Here is a 17,680-nt window from a genome sequence, read left to right on the forward strand (position 1 = left end):
CTTTTTAAAATTTTAATGTACTTTAACGCAAGACTAGTGGCTCTATAATTGTAATTGACAAAATAAAATAGAAAAATCTTACCAATCAAATCAAGGGTTTTTTTAAAAAATAATTTAATTTTAAAATTTTTTTTCAAAAATAATGTAAAAAAAAAAATTTTCAAAACTACTGCGATCCGCGCTTCGTAAGCACGGATGCTCGTCCACGTAAGCGACGGAATATTTTAGCGACGGTGTTATAATATAGCGACGGGTTAATCAGCGACAATTTATATACCGTCGCTAAAATTAGCGACGGTGTTATAATATAGCGACGGGTTAATCAGCGACAATTTATATACCGTCGCTAATTTTAGCGACGGTTAAACACCGTCGCTGATTCAATTTTAGCGACGGTTTTAGTCCATTTAGAAACCGTCGGTGGAATAAGAAACCGGCGCTAATTCCATTACAGCGACAGTTTGATTCCATTTACCGTCGCTGATTCATTGTAGCGACGGTTTAAGAAACCGTCGCTAATGAACGACGGCTTTTATATATATTCCGTCGCTTACGTGCACCAGCGTCCGTGCTTACGAAGCTGCGTGGATTGCAGTAGTTTTGAAAATGTTTTTTTTTAAATTATTCTTGAATTTTTTTTTAAAATTAAATTATTTTTTAAAAAAACCCATCAAATCAACCAAAATCGGTTTACTAAATTTATTTTTTGCTCAATAATAAAGAATCAAATATTTGATGGGGTCGATAAATTTTGCTTGTCCAACTCCCAAGAACGTGGTGGCGATACAATAGAAAAAAAAATTCATGAAAAAATATAGAGAATTTTATTATTTATATTCAAATGGCACTTGAAATTTTTAAGCAATGTCATCTAACAAACCTAAAGAAAATCATTGACAATTCAACGTTCCATTTATTTAATTAAATATATCCCGAATATCACCGAAGACTTGAAGCGAATTGGAGTGAGACACTGTTGCGAGACTTTCAAGAGGCCCAACGATCGAGCATGTTGGCTGGTAAAAAGATAATTCACTGAACTTATCAAGACAATATTGAATTAAAATTGAATTTTGATGTAGCTTATGATAAGAAATTTTCATGGAACTTGAACAAGTTTTTTATAGGAAGAGTGATTCGGAACCATGAGAACCAACCGATAATAGATTTTGAGAAGAAAATTCAAAAGCTTCCATCAGTCGTTTATGGAGAACTGTCCGCCATTGATATATGAATGAAGATCGAACTGGAATATAATCTTCTTATCAACTAAATCATATCGGACTCTCTATTGATAGTACAAACAGTCACTCAACTAGGATAGAACTTTAGCTACGTTGACACATATGTTTTCTATATCAAATCATCTTTGAGTCAACACAGTGAAACCACTTTAAACTACATTCGACGCACGACCGTTGCATACTCACCGACACCTTTGACTATATATAGGTGACTAATGACTTCGACATGAAAGTCATGAACTCTAATAAAAACAAATTAATTTATCAGGAGACTAATAGACAGACTTGCCTTAGTCGACTGAAATACTCTAAAAACAATGCTATATAAATACAATAGTTTAATGGTCTACATAAATTATAATAAAGAAAAATTTAAAATTAAGGAAGTGACAAAATTATTTTTTTGGGAAATTATATGTAATTTGAATTTTTTAAAAAATAAGAAAAATTTTCTGCTTGACATTAGTTCCATGCAATTCATTCATACACCTAACCCCCATATCTACTAAAGTTGTTGGCGAGCACGTGTACCTCATAATATTCTAGGATATATAATCTATTTCAATTCTTATATTCTAATACGAATTATTAAATTAAATTAAGTTAAAGTAATAATCAGTAGAACATTTTGCATAGAAAAAGTCTTAATTTTGAGGACGGAAGTAGGTGAAAGCAGACACTGGCAGCTTCCAAAACCAAACATAACTCGTATAATAATAATAATTTGAATAATTCCAATGTGAACGATAATTTCTTATATTAAATTTAAAATTAAATCTACGAATACAAAAAATAAAAAAATCCACGATACTATGTAAGTGATGATAACTGAGATGTTCTTTGGTTATTTATTTCAGCTTTTCATAAATGTTTTATTATTCTTAAATATTGGTGCCTTTTATTTTTCTTATTATGATTAACTAGTAAGTCTCATATTTGATGTATATTGAATAAATTTTCAAGTTAACATAATAATCAATAAACTACGTTATTATTTTAAAAAAAATTATTATATGAGTTAAATGTCATGTAGTTAAATTTGTATATAAATAACCTTCTCTCTTTAGCTTCAATCTCTGCGTCCAAAAGTCAATCAATGGCGCTACCACTTCTCATCCTCGCATTTCTCACCGTTTTCGTGGCCTACAAACTCTACCGACGCTTCCAATTCAAGCTTCCTCCCGGTCCCCGCCCTCTCCCAATAGTTGGGAACCTGTACGACTTCAAGCCAGTCCTTGTACGCTGCTTCCAAGATTGGTCCAAAGTATACGGACCCATCGTCTCCGTGTTCTTCGGGTCGCAGCACAGCGTTATAGTCCACACCCCTGAGCTGGCAAAACAAGTTTTGAAAGATAATGATCTACAGTTGGCGTACAGGAACAGGACGAGGCAGATTGCGAAGGTCAGCAGAAATGGGATGGATTTGATTTGGTCAGATTATGGGCCTCACTATGTTAAAGTTAGGAAGCTGTGTACGCTTGAGCTTTTCTCGATGAAGAGGATCGATGCGTTGAGACCCATTAGAGAAGATGAGGTCACTGCCATGATTGAATCCATTTTCAAGGACTGTACTGGTATAGCTTTGATACCTTTTTATATAATTCTTTTGCAGTTGACCCTTGATACTTTCTTGATTTTGCTCGGTTGGTGTTTTTCCATTCTTGTGAGTTGATGGATCTTACTCGATTTCGGACATAGTTCTCATATGGTTAATTGTTGTATGGATATATTGGAAAAAATGTCAGATTGGCGAGCAGAGTATAATTTGGCTGACTGTTTTTGTGGCTCACACTACTTGTGGAAGCTTATACTGTGAAATTAATTTTTCAAAATTGAGAATGGTATTAGGATCTGATTGAAAACATGAATGTATTATACTTAAATGTCACTGAAAACGGTAGGATTTCTATGATCGCTATTTTAGTCGGACAGATCCCAGTAGATACTAGATACGTTCTCTGAAGTATTACAACGGCTGGATACAAATTATACTCTGCTAAAATGCGTCTGATTTGTTACTTGCAGAAAACAAGGGAAAACCTTTGGTGTTGCGCGAGTACTTGGGAATGATGGCGTTTCTTCACATAACGCGACTCACTTTCGGGAAAAGATTCATGGACGAAAATGGTGTCGTTGATGAACAGGGACAAGAATTGAAGGAAATTCTTCACGAGGGGATTAGGTTGAGCTCAAGAAAATCTTTCTTTGCAGAGTTCATCCCTTTGTTACGGTTCTTGAACAAAGACAATGAGGCACTCGCGAACGTTAATGCTCGCACTGACAAATTTACAAAGATAATCATGGAAGAACACACTGTTGCACGACAGAAGACGGGGAATACCAAGAGTCATTTCGTCGATGCGTTGCTAACGCTGCAAAAGGAATACGAACTTAGTGAAGACACCATTATCAGTCTCCTTTGGGTAGGCTTTAGTCCAAGATTGTCTACTTGTTATGAGTTATTATACATGTCTCGAATTTCGGCCCTAACATGCCATGTCGAATTGTGCAGGATATGATCTCCGCTGGCATGGATACCACTTCTATCACCGTGGAATGGGCGATGGCCGAGATGGTTAGGAACCCGAGGGTTCAACACAAGATTCAGGAGGAGATCGACCGTGTGGTTGGTACAGACCGTATCATGACGGAATCGGATATAGCCAATCTCCCTTACTTGCAATGCACGATAAAGGAATGCTTTAGGATGCACCCTCCAACGCCACTGATGCTCCCTCACAAGGCCAGTACCAATGTCAAGATCGGTGGCTATGATGTCCCGAAAGGAGCCACTGTTAGTGTCAACGTGTGGGCCCTTGCTAGGGATCCTTCGGTGTGGAAAGACCCTCTGGAGTTCAGACCCGAGCGGTTTGTTGAGGAGGATGTTGACATGAAGGGCACCGATTTTCGGCTACTTCCCTTCGGTTCGGGTAGGCGTATATGCCCTGGCGCACAGCTTGCTATATTTTTGGTGAGCTCTATGGTAGGACATATGATGCACCATTTCACCTGGACTCCACCACCGGGAATGAAGCCTGAAGATATGGACATGATGGAGCAACCTGGGACTGTCACTTACATGAGAACTCCTATTCAAGCTGTTGCCACACCAAGATTGTCTGATAATTTATACAAACGTGTGACATAGAGTTGTAAACGAATGGAGTTCGGTAATCCTAATCGAACTCGTGGAGCATCTGTCTATCCGAGTTTGATGCAGATTGTTATTGAAGTTTATTTTTTGTTGAGAATTGATAGTTGATTTGGTAACATGTTAATGCATGTTTACATATAAATGTCGTGTTATCTTTGATTCTTGGTAATCTTATTTACATCTAAAAAAATATTATTTTATCTGTCACTTGTTTATTTGTGTTTGTATGGTATTTTTACTGATAGATAGTTAATTAATTGGAGAAAATAAATTATTAGACCACCATGTTTTCACGTCTCTCCCTTCCATCTTCATTAATTAAATTTTTTGTAATTAAGAATTAAGCACCGTACAATTAGTTGATAGGTTATGTAATTCTTTAGACCATACCGAATTTGACCACTTTAATGACCACATTGGACAATTTTTTTCCCTAAATATTTACAAAATATGAAAATAATCGGATTTACATTCAGAACAATTTTTCCCTGAAGGTGCAAATATGTTTTATAAATCAAAAAATACTTTATCCAATTCTAGTTTCAACTAAAATATTTTGGAAAGTTCAATATTCATAAAATATATATAAATTTACCTTCAGAATTTATTTTCGACTAAGATATTGCCAACAATTTAAATTTTTTATATTTTCATAAATTATTGCCCTAAAAATCAAGTATTCAAATTTTCTTATAATAAAATAAATTTCAATTCCTAGATGTGTGACCAAAATTCCCCCAAAAGCCATTAATTCATTATACTAACCAGTGTTCTTTTGCACTCCAACAATTGAAAAATTTATCTAAACATGATAATTTTTGTTATTTTCATATTATCGAATTTTCATACTTTTTTTTTCATTAAGGGTGATAAAATATTTATATATAGAGCTCAAATTTAATTAAATAGTAAGATAAATTAAAATTCACCAATCCCACCAATAAGAACTTAAAACTTGCGATCACACCAAAGTATTATTAATAAATTATGAACCTTGACTACCAAGTCGGAACTAACATTAGATAAATTCAACTGAATTATGTCCATTTACTTTGCATCATAAAATAATAATATTTATATTCTTATTCAATTAAATAGCAAATTAGTTGGTCGTCGGAAAAAACTAAGAACCAATCGACCAATGGCTGCGAGTAATGAAAACAATATATAAATGGGAATTCTATAACATATTAAATATTTAATAGAGTGGACGTATGAGTTTCCAATCTCACTGTGTCTGGATTGACAATTGGAGAGGTGGTGGATGGGAACATTTCTTCTAAAATATTTGTAGGTAGATATATTCAAGGGAATGCGACTAGCTAGTTCAATACAACCGAATATGTCAAACATTTTGTAGAGATCCAAATAAAGATTTTTTTTTTATATTTTATTAAAAAATAATTTATTTATCGAACATTCAAGTTGAAATTTTTTTTTTGAGATTTTAATTTTTATTTCAAACATCATTTTCTTTTGATTTTTTCTCCCCAATACCTATCTTGAAATAACAAGTTTAGGGCAATAAAAACTCAAGTTTAAAATTCAAAGTTGAGGTTCCGTATTGGAATTTTTCTGTTTTCTAATTATTCAACGTTTTAATTACATATATATTCAAAGCTTCGATATAAATACCCTACAAAAAAGTTCGTGTTATTATCGATCCTTGAGTTGCTTGTTTTAATAGTTAATTTTCACCCCAAAAAAAAAGAATGAAAATTAATTAATAAATAAGAATTAAAATTTGTAATAAAAAATAAATAAAACATATTAGCCTTCAGCTACCCATTTTGTTAGTTGGTGGCTTCGACTTCCAATATAATATATTCAACCCATATCGTTTTACACTGACTGAGCCTGAACCTTAGAATCCTTGGTCAATCCATGGCTCTCCCAATGATATTCATCGCATGTCTCACAATTTTTATAGGTTACAAACTCAACAAAAGCCTTCGTTTCAAGCTCCCACCCGGCCCACGTCCTCGCCCTATCGTCGGGAACCTTTACGACATCAAACCCGTCTTCGTGCGCTGCTTCACCGAGTGGGCTCAAGTCTACGGACCCATATTTTCTGTGTACCTCGGATCCCATCTAAATGTTGTGGTTAACTCGGCAGAGTTAGCCAAACAAGTCTTGAAAGACAACGATCAGCAGCTGGCTTATAGGAACAGGACTAGAACGATTTCAAGGTTCAGCAAGAATGGCATGGACTTGATATGGGCTGATTATGGTCCTCACTATGTAAAGGTTAGGAAATTGTGCACTCTTGAGCTTTTCTCGATGAAGAGGGTTGAGGCTTTGAGGCCCATCAGAGAAGATGAGGTTACCTTCATGATTGAGTCCATTTACAAAGACAGCATTAAGCCTGGTAAATATTTTATTTTCTGTTGTTGACCCTTTCTTTATACATCATTTTATTTTCTTTGATTTTGTTAAAACTTTTTTTATGGTTTCTGTCTACGGTCTGGGTAATGTTTTTAATCATGAAAGATTTGGCTAGCTAGGGGCGAAATGAATTATCCTTTTTTTTTTTCTTTTTTCCCCCTTTTTGAAGCATATTGGTCTGAGCTTTACGCCTCTCAATCTGATTCACACATGACGGGGGGAAGGTTATGGCTTTTCCCCCGTTCAGCTTGCTTTGTCATCATTATTCAATAATGCTCTAGTTTTTTGCGGTGGACGGTCTGTTTTTTTTTTAAATATTATTATGTGAAACTAGTATTTTATATGTGGATGCACAAAATATTATTTGATTTAATTAATGATTAAAATAATAAATATTAATATTTAATTAATTATTTAAAATTATTGATATAATATAACGAATATATTGAAATTTTAATATATTATTATATCAAAATATTTATGTCATTTGATATAATACTGAAATGATGATAACAATATTTTGTCTTTAGATTAATTTATTTATCTTAATTAAATGAAACAGTTATTAATAAAAAAAATAGAAAAAATATTTTAAAAATCATATATTATTTTGTTTATCAAAATTTTAAACAATAAATAAATATTTTTCAAAAATTCAATTTTTTTTCATTTATTAATGAATAAATTTTGATTAAAAATATAATTATATTTTTGACATGTCAAAAATATTTATATTATTCTATTAGGATATATATTTTAAAGTTTTATTAAGATACATAATAATAATAATAATAATAATAACAATTTACGGACACTTTTTTAAAAAGTTAAAAATCGTAATATTATATAAAAGCTTTTATATTTATTTAGTATAATAGATAGTATTAAACGTAAAATATATAAAAGTAACACACAACTTAAAATCATAATCGAAATTAATTATAATGATATGAGCAATGCAAATACTTAAATGTAGTTTATATTTTCAAGGAACATCAAATTTAAATTTGAATTAACACAAAACCATATCCCAAATTAAATGAATTGATATAATAATTGCAAAAATTTTAAAATAGTTTACGTTTTCAATAGAATTCGGTTTCAATTTGAATAAAGAAAATAAAAAACATATAATTCATAAATTATATTTGAATTGATATAAAAATGAATTAAATTCAAATTTGAAAGAATTAATATAATCGATGCAAGCAATAATTGAAGTTTATGTTTTCAAGTATGTTCAGTTTACATTTGAATTTTTAAAAAAGAAAATAGAGAAGTCTTTGAAAAAAAAATATCTAAAAATTGCATAAAAATAAATGTTTTCAATAATTTATTAGAGTACATCTATTTTGAGATTCACGATATATCACTCTTTAAATTCTTGGATGTAGAAATTGGAAATTTAACATATTTCAGTGGGCAACACTTTCATTTTTAGATGTAACGAGTAGAATGATCCCACTGGATCTATTACTATTGTGATACACACGTTATATGGATGCGCGCGGTGGGAGATCTTATAAATTTATTTAATCACTCTTCGTGTGAATGAGTTGTTATATTTTTTCACAAATGGCTGCCAATTTATTTATTCCTCATTGTCTTATTGCAGAAAATAAGGGAAAGGCTTTGGAGCTGCGCGAGTACATGGGAATGGCGGCATTCCTTCACGTTACAAGATTGAGTTTCGGAAAGAGGTTTATGGACTCAAATGGCGTAGTTGACAAACAGGGGCAAGAATTGAAATACATTTTGGACAATTCAATTAAGTTGGGGTCCAAGAAATCATTTTCAGACTTCCTCCCATGGTTTAGGTTCTTGTTCAAGTCTGAAAACGCTGCACTGGACGAGCATGACGCTATAGCGAATAACTTCACCATTAAGATAATGGAGGAACACACTCTTGCACGCAAGAAGACCGGGAGCACCAAGAGCCATTTCGTGGATGCATTGCTAACTCTTCAAAAGGAGTATGAACTCAGCGACGACACCATTATTTCTCTCCTTTGGGTAAGTTTACGTTTAGAAATCAATTTATATGGAAAACAATGTGATCGCAATTTAGCGTTTGAGCTACTTAATGGTTTTAAAGGTTTTAGTAGCACTTTTGCTGAAGTCTGTGTAAGATATGCCATAGCATTCTTATGTAATTAAGACTATGATATTTACACATTGACATTGTAAATGTGAGCATCAAATCATGCAGGATATGGTGTCAGCAGGAATGGACACTGTCACTATCACTGTGGAATGGGGGATGGCGGAGTTGGTGAGGAACCCAAGAGTTCAACAAAAAATTCAAGAAGAACTCGATCGTGTAATCGGTCAAGATCGTATCATGACAGAAGCCGACATCCCGAATCTCCCCTACCTACAATGCGTGGTGAAGGAGTGCTTTCGGGTGCACCCTCCAACACCTTTATTACTCCCTCACAGGGCAAATTCCAATGTCAAGATTGGTGGTTACGACATCCCCAAAGGAGCCACCGTGAACGTCAACCTCTGGTCCCTCGCTCGGGATCCTGATGTGTGGAAGGACCCCCTCGAATTCAGGCCTGAGAGGTTCCTTGAGGAGGATATTGACATGAAGGGCACTGATTATCGGTTACTCCCATTCGGGTCGGGGAGACGTATCTGCCCCGGTGCGCAACTCGCCATCAACTTTGTGACGTCCATGTTGGGGCACATGCTGCATCATTTCACTTGGACTATGCCGGAAGGAATGTGTACTGAAGATATAGACATGAATGAGCAACCGGGATTGGTTATCTACATGAAAACGCCTTTGAAAGCTGTTCCAACTTCAAGATTGTCTGGCGATTTGTGCAAGCGTGTCGCCGTGGGAAATGTTTGAGTCTTGGCAACCGTTTGGATTTGATATTATCATTTTCTATGGCAGCAGGACGTCGTTTTACCATATAATAATGTCATTCTTCAAGACTTGCTTATTTATACTTCAGAAAGTCATTGACAATTATTTTGTACCGAGATTTATATATGCATTCCCATCAATTTTTGAGACTTGTAATTTTTTTCTTCACTTAGTTTCAGTTGGCAGCTCCAAGCTGATTATATTAATCTACCACTTATATTCTGAGGCCTAAAAGAACTCCGGTTTCTTTTAATCGCCTTTGGCATGCACTGAGGTATGCCGATTTCGATGTCATTTTTTTAAAAAACTTTTTCTGTGCTCCCAAAAATTGAATAGAATAAATGAGAAGACAGTTTTGTAGTGCTGAAATTCTCTCTTGAGAGATCAGACCAAAAAAAAAAACCCATCGTTTTGCTTATTTTTCTCAAGTTTGTGTAGCAACCACACAATCTAGATGAGCACGAACATTATTACTTGCATACGTAAATTATGTATCAATTAATGTGTATGAACCGGCCATGAAATTTCATCAAGAGTTTTAGAATCTCTACAGTTGAATAATTATGCTTCATCTTACTAACCGTCTCATAAAACCAGGTCATCGAATCTACAAAAAATGTCTCCATTTCAAATCATTGTTCCAACATTCTTTTCACAATGAATTACTGCGCAAATTCAGTGCAAACTTTTTTGAGACATAGGCGGCGCATGGTTCATAAAACGAATGGACAAACTCGGGACACGTTGAAATAGATATTGAATTCGAGCTACATCAGTATTTTTTGTTTGAAAAAAAATGAAAATGCATTTGCCAAGAATCCCAAAATAAAAAAAAATGGTGGGTCACACATTCTCAGAAAATGACGAGACACTCAAAAATTCAACAAACAAGTTATTTATATTCCTGTGAGCCATAAGGAATCCTATATCTGAGAATTCTAAGCCTTTGTACCGAGCTCCAGCATCAGAGTGTGATTGATGTTATTTGCTGTTGGACCAGAAAACTGAACGGGACCTGTTACAGATTCCACATACAAGGTTCAAATGCATTAGATAAATTTCCATATTATTCAAGTTTTTAATCATTCTTTGATAATAATATGGTGCAGATTGCTAAAACATGCCTGTATTTTATACGGAGCATTTGAAGTGTAGAAAGAAATAAGTAATTGTTCGATCAATGGCACAAATGGACTTAGAATTTTCGACGAGTGAGAGAAAATTCACGTTTCTTGACTAAATGCACAAACGAAGAAGTGTTAAAAATGAATTGGATTATGATTTGTGATTGGAATACCTACCTGGATTGACATACCGATTCTTCATAGCCCATTCGTCACGCATGGATTCAAATTTTTTGAAAGGAGCTCCTGGTGCAACACAGAGGTGTGTTAAATTAATCCAACTTCGATAAGAGTCTCAGGAAGATACATAACAGCAGTTAAAAATGTATGATATCCAATAAAATTTACCTTCGAGTTCGACCATTGCCTTCTTAATCACGGGTTTAAACTTTCCTGGAGGAGGATCAATAATCATCATAAAACAGAAATGAAAACTCAAGGTGTTGCAAGATACAAGTTCATGGGAGGCTATGATACCGTGTCTCCTTTCCACATCCATCAAAGCAGTCAAAGCTGTTCCACCTACACTCCATTTCTCAACTGGAGCACTCAAGTTCCCCACCTGAATCATATGCAAAGTCACGACATAAGGCTCTATGAAAGTATGAATTATCTGATTACTGGTGTTGAAATAGAGATACCATTCGAACGTGAGAAAAATGAGAAGTAAATGGAAGAGGGAAGAACTAACCGAGGAAATCAGACCAGTCTTGCCAGAATGCAGTAGTACTCCAGCAGCATAACCCAATGCATAGCAGTAGTTGGAGTCGAAGTTAGAAGGTAAACCACATCTACCTTCATAACTGGAAAAGAAAAGTAAAAATGAAACCAAGAAGTAAAATAGCCGCTGTTCCTTGTTATTTTCTGACAATATTCCCAGAGACAGATAAAACAGTTAAGTCCCAGTATGATGGTTAATTCTATGAAACTTTGAAAATTTATAAGCACAATTGCACAAAGTTATTACTTACCCGAAAAAATGAGATTGTCCCTTAAACTCTTTATTGTATAAACCCTGCTTCTTTCTGGATTCTAATTCAGTTTCAACCATCTGGATAAGCATTTTCTCTGTTTCTATTTTAGCAACCTAAAATGAAATGTTAAAGCAGTGAAATGATAAAGAACAAACAGCCTGAAGTACTATCATGTTATTCTCTCAAGATCTATTAAATAAGGTTTGGAAATAAGTCGAGAACTAGAGTAAAACGAAGGGACAGCAATTAAAGCAATGAATACCTGCACATTTCCATGTGGATCTCTTTCCAGCAGCAGTTGCTCCTGAATTGCTGGTGGTAGCAGTTCAAAAAGGCTGTGAGATTGACTCCTGAGTTTCTTCTTCCACATTCCACCTTCATCAACAACATCATTAGCGAGAATTTCATTCAACTCTGCAATCAGTTGTTGCACCTGATACATAAGAAAATGTGATGTTGGCAAATAATAACTTTTCCTCAATGACTCAATAGTTTTTAGATGGTACAGCAAGTTGAAGAAGTTATTAAAGATGACAATATATATGCCTCTAACAGGAGTCAAACCTCTGGGATAAAATCAATCAAGCCTTCTGGTATGAGTATGACCCCATAGTTGTAGCCAAGTTCCGCACGTTTACTGATCACATCAGTAATATAATCTGTAACATTCTTCAGAGTCTGTTTCTTTGCTGCAACCTTCAAGAAGAAGAAAATGTTTATGAACTTCACAAGAATCCTTTGATTAATTCCCTAACCACCCCTCCACTCGATTTTTCGGCTTTCATTCCATTTGTATGACTCACAATGCCGGTTGCCAATCAAATATAAAATATTAAAAAATTTAACCGAAGAATACCTCTTCACCAATTATAGTTATATTGGGATGAGTCTGCAAAGCGCACTCCAGTGTTATGTGAGAAGCAGCACGGCCCATAAGCCTCACAACTATACATGACATTTCTTAAGTAAGATTGTAATTGTTGCACAAATTACAGAATAATTTTCCAGTTGAACTAAACACAATTAAAGAACTTACAATGATAATATTTTCCAGTTGAACGAGCATCTAGCATGACATTTCCAATCATTTCTGCATATATCTAATACCAGAAAACAATAACAAACATGGGGTTGGGGAAAAAGAAGAAGGGTATCTGGATGTTTGAGAATTTTACGTCTAAGTAGCATTTGATCATTTAAAAAAACGTGAGTTTGCTGAATAAAAGAATATGAAATAAAATTCACGCACTAAAGATGTAGTTAAATAAGGCAAAGCTAAAAGACAGATCATCTTGACATATTCGGTAATCCATGAATAAATGGAGAATGTGACTTAAACACTTCAAAAAGGGTACTTACTCACGTAAGATGGCAAAAGAGAAAACTGAAGGAAACAATTTAAGCATATTCAAAAAAATGTACAAAATTGTCTAAAATCCAAAGTAACTTGTGACATCCAGGCTCAAAGAGGCCAATGAATCGTAATGTCAGCATGTGGAGAAGCACTCACTCATCATTAAAATTAATAGAACAGCCATCAAGCTGGTATGTTGCAATTGTATGATACTAGTTAATTCTAGACTCGGTTGTTCAAATTAAGAGAGGATTAATTTACAATTTCCGTAACTGGAAGAGTCTTTTATTAACGTATCAGAAGGCTAATTGATTGTCCCTCTCAAGGATGTCCAACACCTAAATCACGTCCCATAGGGATTTCGCAAAGATGTGCAAATGCATTCAGTTTCATTAGAGGATCGAGGAACGATTCTCACATCAAAAGGCAAAATGGTAGTTACACCTCAATGGCTTATACTTTCCGAACAAGGACTTGTATGCACGTAAAGCTATTCCTATGCTCACTGAGATGATAGGTAGTACACCTCTATTGGCAGCAAAAAGAATCAGAAGTACGGAAATTGCTGCAACATAATGTTTACCTTGCATGCTGTGTCAAATCCAAAGCTTGTGGGAACTTCTTTACATTTCAGGTCACCATCTATTGTCTTAGGACATCCAATAACCCGAGTTTTCAGTTTCCTCCCCCTGAAATGTTTATTCAACTACTAAACTTGAACAGAGCTACATGCAGCAGAAATAAAAATAACTATCCAGGAGAACAATTCCGACCTAAAATTTTCAGCAAGAAGACAGGCATTAGTGTTTGAGTCATCTCCTCCTATGACTACAAGTCCATCTAAATCAAGTTTCTTTGCTGTGTCTTCTGCCTGGCTGAACTGAGGTAACATAATGTAGGTGTTATAAGGCTGCTGGTTACTTGGCCACAAGGATTTAGAGATATGACGCAATCAAAGGCACTTATGAATGAATGTCGATTGAACAAACTGAAATAGGAAATTCTTTAACAGTAGGCATAAGGCGCAAATGACAGTGTGTGTGATTAATAAAGTCCACAGTTTTAATCATTTGCCGTACACTTTATTTAATCATCAAACGTCTTTAAAAAAATTCCACCTAACAGTAACAATATTTAGAATCTCTCTAAGATGGTTAAACCGATGATTTTAGGGACAACGTTTAAATAGGCTCATTAGGACTCCGCAACGATAAGGTTTATAAAGCAATTGTGTTACATATATTATATCATGCAGACATGACTTAATGTAACTTTGATTGTTCGCAATATGAGTTTTTTTTGGGTTCCGTAAACTCAATGTGGCTACCGTACATATGTTTCCATGTGCCTTACTACAACCATCGGTGATTTTATGGAAAGCTAGCTCCAATATTTGTGTCATTGCTGATGTAAAAAGTACCCTTGATGGTTTATGAAATATACAAAACTTATGTAAATAAAATGGGATACTGATTATCTACTTGTTCAGGGGTTTCTATTTTGTCTCTCCCGCTACAAATCATGTCAAAACCACCCTGCAAGAGAAAACAATACATTGTTTATAAAATGCTTAAATTTGCATGATCTAGACATCCTCCAACAAAAGAAAACTAAAACAATAAATGTAGCATGAAGATATTTAACTGTAAGTCTAATCATCGCATGTAAAAGCATTGTCCAACCTCACAGATTTACATGTATATTTTCCTTGTGACAATGATTTACGTAAAATTCTCTCATTAACCATGAGCATGAGTTGTTTTAGTTCAACGGTTAAATAGAACTAGCATGATAAAATCAAAATGAATACCAGAATACTATATAAAGCATGTTTCATGCACATCAAATCGCAAAGTTTCGCATGGTGTAAAGATTCTTTGTTTAAGATTTGATTCACTAGATAATAGTAAGATAGTACGTACCAATGGAAAATAAACCACTATGGGAGTAAATGTCGAGATATGAAATATAAAGACAGTGGAAAATAAATCAAGAAAAATCGCATAGGAAGGAGTTCATGCACAGGTGACATAATTTTGTTTCGTAAGAAGATAGAAACCAAAAGAAGATAGCTGTTGAGATATTGTCTTACCGTGGATGAAAATCGGTAAAATCAAAGGGACAAGGAAAATTTACTTAAAATGATTTATTATACCTCAGTAAAATCAAATGGTAAAGATTCTTACTTGGTTTCGATAAGGATAAACAAAGTCGGTGGTCAGTTGGACGTATTTACACTTCATAATCCCTGCTGGACCACCCTTAAAACCGTACAATTTGCTACCTTTTGCCCTATCCTGCAAATAATCTAAGAAAAAGACTTTCACAAAAACTGGAAGTAACCTATTTTATGACATAAGTTATCAATAATTTTGAACTTCAGAAGTTAAGAAGCTCACCAAAGAGACCAGATATCACATTATGCCCACCAGGAGCTTGTCCTCCAGAGAGGACAACACCAATCTTTAAGCTTAAGTCGGAAGGAGTGTTAGATGAATCACCGGGAACAAGCACTGCTGATGGTTGTCCAAAGAGATTAGGGAAAAGCTTCGCAATTTCGTCTATAGAAACAATGAAAGTCGATGCATCAATATTTGTCAAGAAAAAATTTTAAAAATATTTTTAACATCAACTTCTAGATGGACACTTCTTTAGTTATTCTCATGCATTTACAACCTAAAAATCAAAATCTTCATTCTCTAATTTAATTCATTAGTTGATTGATACCTCTGCTCCAGAGATAAATGCCGAATTTCTAAAAGCATATGAATTGCGGGATGTTAGTGAATTTCTTTAGTTACATGTTGGGTTTATATACATTTGTTTCATCTCTTGAGACAAAGAGCTGTATGCTGACGTCAGATATTAGTTGCTCTTTAAGTCATCTCTAATAATCAAATACATACGTATTCTTTTAATAATGACCAATGATTTTGTAATACTATTCATTAACACAGCCCACAAGGTTTCATGCATGTCTTTCATGCACATTACTCCTGCGAGCTAATTAATTAGTGTGACCAATCTATGTAAAAAATGACTAAAAGTGTAAGTAAAAAGCATACTTCTGAGACTGAAATTAGATGATCAATTCAAATAAAAAAAAATATAGAATCAAAATTGCAATTTTTCTCGCTAAACAAGTGAACCATGTCTAGGTTTCATGGTCAAAGCCAGAGGTTCATTGAAGGGTTGAAACATGGCTTGTGTTGAGATTTGAGAAGCAAGGCCGAGCCTCAGGGCTACTTGCATGCCGTTTAGGTTTTTATTAACATGCTTTGTGGTAAGCAACACTAGTGAGATGAATCAACAGTTACATAGAACTTGATTAAAAATCAAAAAAAATATGAGCAGTTGGATTTCTAAAACTTCGCAAAATTATAAAAACAAAACTCATGCAGTCATGCCTCATCATGCACAACCATCATATGCATAGCGCATAGCGGATCATCTTTGTTTTTGGAAATTCATGACAATAGCTTATTTATTCCATAAACACAAACGATTCCCGACTTCAATCCCCACTATACTAAACATCACAATATATACTACTAAAACTGTTATTTGGTTAAAGCAGATAGCATTTAAAGTTACTTCACAATCACGGTTTCAACAAAAAATAAAAACCTGGATTTCCCGCGGCTGAACTTGGAGGACCATCGACAACTTTGAAGGGCTTCCTGAGAACCTCCGGCAATGGGAGGGAGACTTCTAGGCGGCTGGCCTGTACTTCGCTATAATCGGAAGCTGATCTCCCCGGCAGCGTTGCACCTGAAGAAGCCATTGAATCAGAGAATGAAATGGAGGTTTGTTAGATGTAGAAGTATGAATAAACAAAAGTGGGCGATGTGAGTGCGTGTGGTGGATTGCGATGCAAGGAAGATGGAGAGGCCTTAGATTGCGGGAGGTCTGTTAGGAGAAGCGTTCAAATCTTATTGAAATCTCCGCCTATCTGCATTATACACTCTTAAGCTTTAGGCCTTTCAATAAAAAAAATGTTTTTCCGGATTATTTAACGGCAAAAACTTGTGTGAGACGATTTCATAGGTCGTATTTTGTGAAACATATCTTTTATTTGGGTCATCCATGAAAAAATATTACTTTTTATGCTAAGAGTATTACTTTTTATTGTGAATATCGGTAGGGTTGACTCGTCTCACAGATAAAGATTTGTGAGACCGTCTCACAAGACACCTACCCTTATTTAAGTATGTCTCTGTCTCTATTTAGTCTTTGTATTTCATGTATGTTAGTTAGAAAAGGTCAATTTGCAATTATTTTTGAATAAAAATCATAAATAAAAAAAATGTTTGAAGAAAAATCATTTTGATGATATCTTAGGAGGTCAAGAATCATTACAAATTAAATAAACGATAATTTATTAAGATAAATATTCATTATAGGGAAATATGTGAATTTCTTTTGCATAGACATATAAAAATAGAATAAATAAAATCCCCTTTTAAATAATTTCATATGTTGATTTATTTTAATTTAAACTTGGGAGAAACAATAAATTGAACTGTGTTATATGTAAAGCTGAAAAAATAAGGAGAGGTCATATTGCAGT

At 34.3% G+C, this 17,680-nt stretch overlaps 3 protein-coding genes across 3 annotated transcripts; 2 read left to right on the plus strand and 1 right to left on the minus strand.

The window, feature by feature from the left end:
* The first annotated feature begins 2,282 nt into the window (after positions 1–2,282).
* On the plus strand, positions 2,283–4,572 carry LOC140961638 (cytochrome P450 98A2-like). The gene is made up of 3 exons (XM_073420290.1): positions 2,283–2,818; positions 3,270–3,667; positions 3,757–4,572. The coding sequence occupies exons 1-3, from the start codon at positions 2,341–2,343 to the stop codon at positions 4,390–4,392; spliced, it is 1,512 nt and encodes a 503-aa protein (XP_073276391.1). The 5' UTR covers positions 2,283–2,340; the 3' UTR covers positions 4,393–4,572.
* Positions 4,573–6,217: 1,645 nt separating this feature from the next.
* Positions 6,218–9,924, plus strand: LOC140961930 (cytochrome P450 98A3-like). Its single transcript, XM_073420720.1, has 3 exons — positions 6,218–6,766; positions 8,399–8,796; positions 8,993–9,924. The coding sequence occupies exons 1-3, from the start codon at positions 6,283–6,285 to the stop codon at positions 9,638–9,640; spliced, it is 1,530 nt and encodes a 509-aa protein (XP_073276821.1). The 5' UTR covers positions 6,218–6,282; the 3' UTR covers positions 9,641–9,924.
* Positions 9,925–10,465: 541 nt separating this feature from the next.
* LOC140961789 (pyrophosphate--fructose 6-phosphate 1-phosphotransferase subunit beta-like) lies at positions 10,466–16,994 on the minus strand. The gene is made up of 16 exons (XM_073420488.1): positions 16,738–16,994; positions 15,510–15,671; positions 15,297–15,418; positions 14,592–14,645; positions 13,884–13,990; positions 13,694–13,799; positions 12,793–12,856; positions 12,613–12,701; positions 12,321–12,452; positions 12,019–12,189; positions 11,754–11,869; positions 11,474–11,585; positions 11,260–11,344; positions 11,131–11,175; positions 10,960–11,028; positions 10,466–10,673 (listed from the first exon to the last, which is right to left on the minus strand). Exons 1-16 carry the CDS (start codon positions 16,892–16,894, stop codon positions 10,597–10,599), a joined length of 1,668 nt encoding a protein of 555 aa, XP_073276589.1. The 5' UTR covers positions 16,895–16,994; the 3' UTR covers positions 10,466–10,596.
* Between the last annotated feature and the right edge of the window lie 686 nt (positions 16,995–17,680).

Source organism: Primulina huaijiensis, chromosome 16, assembly GCF_012295235.1.
Source record: "Primulina huaijiensis isolate GDHJ02 chromosome 16, ASM1229523v2, whole genome shotgun sequence".
NCBI classification, from domain to species: Eukaryota; Viridiplantae; Streptophyta; class Magnoliopsida; order Lamiales; family Gesneriaceae; genus Primulina; species Primulina huaijiensis.

Bases quoted from the DNA above. Each gene is read 5' to 3' on its own strand.
- LOC140961638 (XM_073420290.1), top strand. From the start codon at position 2,341: ATGGCGCTACCACTTCTCATCCTCGCATTTCTCACCGTTTTCGTGGCC. The intron at 2,819-3,269 runs GTATAGCTTTGA...TGTTACTTGCAG, and splicing joins CATTTTCAAGGACTGTACTG to AAAACAAGGGAAAACCTTTG. The intron at 3,668-3,756 runs GTAGGCTTTAGT...CGAATTGTGCAG, and splicing joins CCATTATCAGTCTCCTTTGG to GATATGATCTCCGCTGGCAT.
- LOC140961930 (XM_073420720.1), top strand. From the start codon at position 6,283: ATGGCTCTCCCAATGATATTCATCGCATGTCTCACAATTTTTATAGGT. The intron at 6,767-8,398 runs GTAAATATTTTA...GTCTTATTGCAG, and splicing joins CAAAGACAGCATTAAGCCTG to AAAATAAGGGAAAGGCTTTG. The intron at 8,797-8,992 runs GTAAGTTTACGT...CAAATCATGCAG, and splicing joins CCATTATTTCTCTCCTTTGG to GATATGGTGTCAGCAGGAAT.
- LOC140961789 (XM_073420488.1), bottom strand. From the start codon at position 16,894: ATGGCTTCTTCAGGTGCAACGCTGCCGGGGAGATCAGCTTCCGATTAT. The intron at 12,190-12,320 runs GTTTGACTCCTG...CTTATGTATCAG, and splicing joins TGATTGATTTTATCCCAGAG to GTGCAACAACTGATTGCAGA. The intron at 11,870-12,018 runs GTATTCATTGCT...ATTTCATTTTAG, and splicing joins ATCCACATGGAAATGTGCAG to GTTGCTAAAATAGAAACAGA.